At 56.0% G+C, this 4,606-nt stretch overlaps 1 protein-coding gene across 1 annotated transcript in view; it reads right to left on the bottom strand.

Annotated features, from left to right (window-relative positions):
* Positions 1-2,832: 2,832 nt before the first annotated feature.
* Positions 2,833-4,606, bottom strand: part of MTG2 (mitochondrial ribosome associated GTPase 2) — a 15,123-nt gene continuing 13,349 nt past the window's right edge. Inside the window, exon 7 of the mRNA XM_008057439.1 lies at positions 2,833-3,844. Coding sequence (XP_008055630.1) covers positions 3,450-3,844 — 395 coding nt within the window. The 3' untranslated portion in view covers positions 2,833-3,449. The remainder of the gene's footprint in view (positions 3,845-4,606) is intronic.

Genomic DNA, 4,606 nt, shown 5'->3' with positions numbered 1-4,606 from the left:
TTCTTCCTGGGCAGGGCAGGGCCTGCCTGCCTGTGTCCAGGCGGAGGGCCTTGGGCCTTGGGCACTGGGCTGTGGGGTACCAGCTGGAGGAGCACACTCTAGACCTCCGCACAACTGTCCCAGACCGGAACACCCCATGATGTACCATGCTGCAAGGTTGGTTGTCTGGACAGCTTGTCCTGGCTCCTCACCTGCCAAGCCAGTTCGGCTGGGCACAGGTCAGATGCTGATGGGTCCTAGGATGTGGAGGGGAAGTTGCCAGGTCAGAGTCACAGAAAGCATATGTTGGCCAGGGATGTCACAGGACAGCCAGGAGATATGGGTGGGAGACAAGCCCACCTCCAGGGGACCTCAAGAACCCAAGGCTACCTGCAGGGAAGATAAGCACTGCCCAGGGCTCGTGTCTGCTCGGGTGAAACCTGCCTTCTTTTTTTTTTTCTGAGTTGGAGTGAGCGCCACTCCTGGTTCTATGACAAGCACACCAGCCCCCCAAGGCTCTCCCACTTCCCTAGACAGGGTGAGCGTCTGTTCCCACCACAGCCCTGCTAACCTGATAGGCAAGGATGAGGCAGACAGGAACCTGCAGGTAAAGGCACCATGCAGGGCTGGTGCTCAGGGTGGAGCTGGGAACTTAGGGAACTTTCGGGTCCTCCATCTACAGACCTGTTTCAGGAAAGGCCAGGACACCTCCAAGGCAGACACCTGGTGAACCAGCTACAGGGTGACAACCCACAGCAGGGCCTGAGCCTGAGGGATCATTGGGGCGCCTTGCCCGCCAACCCCAAGAGGCAGCAGATCCAGAGGGAATGAGAGGCTGAGGACCCAAGGGAAACATCCAGGAAGGGCTGCCAGACTGAAGCACCCAGAAAATATCACCAACTGTGGGAACAGAGGCAAACTGACAGGGCAGGCACCAGCCCAGGAAAGATAGGGGCGCCAGGCCACAGCACACAGACGTCTTCCTTGGGCAGAACCCACCCTTGCGAAGTCCACTTGGCGGTGGCTAGGGTGTTTGTATTAAGGATCGCTCCTGGCAGGAACAGTGAAAAGAGGGGCACATGGCTCCTGGCTGGGCCAGGGAAACCAACAGGCCACCTTTTACTAGGATGGGGCTGCTGCTCCCCAGTGTCTCCTGCACTGCTGGTCTTCTGGGATTTCAAGCAGGAGAAACCCACGTGGCCTGACCCCAGCCAATGTCCTGAACCCATCCCCAGCATTTCCCAGTCTCTGGGGCAGGTCTGGGGCTGCTGCGGGTACAGCCAAGATAGCAACCTGCTCCTCAGGAAGCCCTGGCACCCACCAGGGCTGACAGCAGGAGGGCCGGCCCACACCACTGGTACCTGACTCAGACACAGCCCAGGCCTCCATGTAACCTGCTAGGAGAGATGACTCCCCTCTGCTTACAGGAGATGGCTAGGAGACAGAGCCCAGGGATGGCAGGTTGACCAGTAGGGCCTGGGGCGAGGGGATGGGGGAGGGAACGGCTGGGGGGCTTCTTTTTGGGGTGATGAAAATGTCCCAAAATTAGATAGTGGTTATGGCTACACAATCTTCCAAATATTCTAAAATAACACTGGACTGTGCACTTAAGTGGTGAATGTTATGGTATGTGAATTATGTATCTCAATTAAAAAAGACTGGCAAAATGTGTTTCTAAAACAAAAGACAGAAGCCAGAAAAATCTAATGGAGAAGCTGAGTTTAGCTTTACCTTCCCAAATGAGAATAGAATGCCAGAGAGAAAAGTCATCATCTGGACATGACGGCAGGTACCTTCTGTGTGGTAGAGGTGTATAGGGCTTTCCACTGTCAGGAAAGTTCCAGGCACCCTCAGTAACTGCAACTCCACAGAGGGGGATGAAATTTCAGTGAAGGACACACAGCAAGACCCCAGAACACGGTCTGATGAGTCAGGAAGAACAGGTCTGCAGCCCATAGGAGGCTGGACTGCGCTCCGTAAAGGGCCAGCGGGAAGCACTGGGGGCCCCTCCAGGGCACAGGCCAGCACCAAGATGAAAGCCACTGATAATTAACGCTCTCAGGCCTGGTTCGACTCCACAGAATCCTTTGTGGTGGCAGAAAGAAAGCAAATAGATGCAAAGCCCATCCCAGCTCCTGGAAGCCAAGGACCTTTGAAATGGTAAGACGCTGGAATAAGGCCGGCAAAAGGACACTCCTGTTCTGGCTGCAGATTTGATAGGAGATCAAACAGAGTTGCTCTGAGAGTCAAGGCCCACTGCCTGGCACAGGTCCCGCTCCGCATGCAAGGCAGCCGCCTGGGATCCTCGGGGCTAATGTCACCTGCAGCAGTTATGTCTTCCAAAGGGCCTGGGGTCCCCCTGTCACCCGCTACGTCTTTTCGTCGCCTCCATGTTCTTTCCTAAGGGCTCTTGGGGACACGGCAGAGACATGAGATGGGGGGGGCTTCCACTGCACAGATGGGTAGCCACAGAGCTGGCCTCTAACTCCAGCTCATCTACAGCTTGGGGAGGCACCCAGGTGTGGCTGTGGCCATCAAGACTCAACAACAGAGATTGAAACCTCAGAAAGAGGCAGCGGCTTCTGGAATACAACAGCCCTAGGAGCCAACCCAGGCTCTCAGCTGCCATCCAGTCTTGGGAAGGCTGGGGGCATTTTCACAGGGTCATGGACACCCTGGTGACTGCCTAGCCTGGTGCAAGGGCTCCCTGCAAATTCCCACGAGGGAGCCAAGTGGCATTCAGCACTGCGGTGCCGGCACCCAACCCTTGCCCTCTCCTTCCACACCTGCCCACACACACCCTGCTGGAGCAGTGCCACGACCCCGCGCCTGCAGAGATGAGCCAGGGCCGTGTGACCTGCATCAAATATTAGAAGCATTCAGTCGTGAAGCCCAGGCCTCCCAGTACCCAGATTCCAGAGTAGAGTGCAGTTCTGGAAACAGGAAGGAGCTGGCCTCAGCTCTTCCTAGATGCTGACACTGGAGGGGTGGGGTGGCCGTCCCTGCTCCCTGATCCCACCCTCATGCAGCAGAGCAGCCCCTGAGAGGCCAGTCTTGGGTCCGTGGTGCCTAGGGTTGCTGGGTAGCTGGATAGCCTGGTCCCCTTGGAATCCAGAGTGTGGCCCCTGCGGCAGGCCATGAAGACATGCAGGTGCAGCGCCTTTCCAAGCTCACCCATGAGGCCACCATGTGGGGGAACCAGACAGTACCCATCAGCAGCAGACCCATCACCCTAATCGGGGTGTTAATGAGTACAAATGAGTCAGCACACTGGCAAGTGCAGAAACACTGGGCACAAGTGGGGTCGGGTAGTACGGAATGTTCCATCACCCAAGGGAACCCCAGGCCAGAGGTGGGGCACCTGGAGGCCAAGATGATGCAGCCAGGTGTGGCACTCCAATGTTTCCAAGGCACCTTCCTTTAGACGAGGCCCGGCCACCTCACAGTCAGGTCTGCTCGGGCCACGCCCACTACCACCTGAGAGGCTGGTGGCCCCGGCCCAGTTCGGCCTGTGCGTCGGCGTCATGCAGCTCCTTCAGGCGCTCCAGCAGCAGTTCCAGGTTCTCCCCAGTCACCGCCGACAGTGCAATGACCTCGTACCCCAAGCGGGCCTGGAGCTGGGATAGGTGGGCTCGGGCCTGTGGGAGGTCAATCTTGTTGCCAACAATGGCATGGGGTCTCTCCGACAGGCCCTCCTGGTACTTTTCCAGCTCAAACTTCAAGTCCTCAAGCTGTGTCCACGGCTCCGGCAGGCACAGGTCCAGTACAAACAGCAGGAGGCGGCAGCGCTCAATATGGCGGAGGAAAGCCAGGCCCAGGCCCCGGTTCTGGTGGGCACCGCGGACAAGGCCGGGGATGTCGGCCACTGTAGGAGACATGGGGTGGTCAGCCTCAGCACCAGGGACACGGGGAGGGAGCCCCGGAGCCACCTTGAAGGCCAGACTGCTAAGTTCTAAGACCTTCCTCTCCAGGAACACCTGGGAACAGGAGCCACCTCACACCTTGGTTGCTCACAGGGCCCCACTGTGCAAGGAATCTCAGCTTCATTCTGCAAAATGCTTTGAAATATTTGGGTGACAGGCATGATGATAGATCAATCTAATAAGAAATCCTGAACACATTCTTGTGTCTCTGGCTTCAAAACTGATTTTAAAAGGGGGAAATGGCTCCCTGTACTCTGTTAATAATTTGATTACTGATAGAAATTAATATAGAGTACTTTGCAAATATAAAGTGCTATACAAATAACCTTGCCAGCAGGCTTACTATTTTTAATGGGTACATTATCTTCTGGGAAAAAGTTTCATTCTCTCAAATGGCACAGGAAAAGCTTTTAAATCACATGCTGTCTACATGACTGGTGCTGCCACACTCCCAAGGAATGAAAGACGAAAACAAATGCAGAGAGGGAGAAGAAGCGACATCCTCAGGGCTGAACCTGCACTCTGGGTTCTGGATTGTGATCGGCGGGGTGGGCTGGGAACCTGATAGAATAGACTCACTACAATTGTTTAAATTAGGAAAAACAAGCCGGGCTCGGTGGCTCAGCCTGTAACCCCGTGCCTTGCAAGGTGAGTGGATTGCCTGAGCCCGCGGGTTCGAGACCCACCTGGGCAACTTGGCGAGA

This window comes from Carlito syrichta, unplaced genomic scaffold (genome assembly GCF_000164805.1).
Source record: "Carlito syrichta isolate Samal-C Ts95f unplaced genomic scaffold, Tarsius_syrichta-2.0.1 Scaffold303013, whole genome shotgun sequence".
In the NCBI taxonomy this organism is placed as follows: Eukaryota; Metazoa; Chordata; class Mammalia; order Primates; family Tarsiidae; genus Carlito; species Carlito syrichta.
The sequence above is the reverse complement of the archived record's forward strand: the minus strand, read 5'-3'. Positions and strand labels throughout refer to the sequence as shown.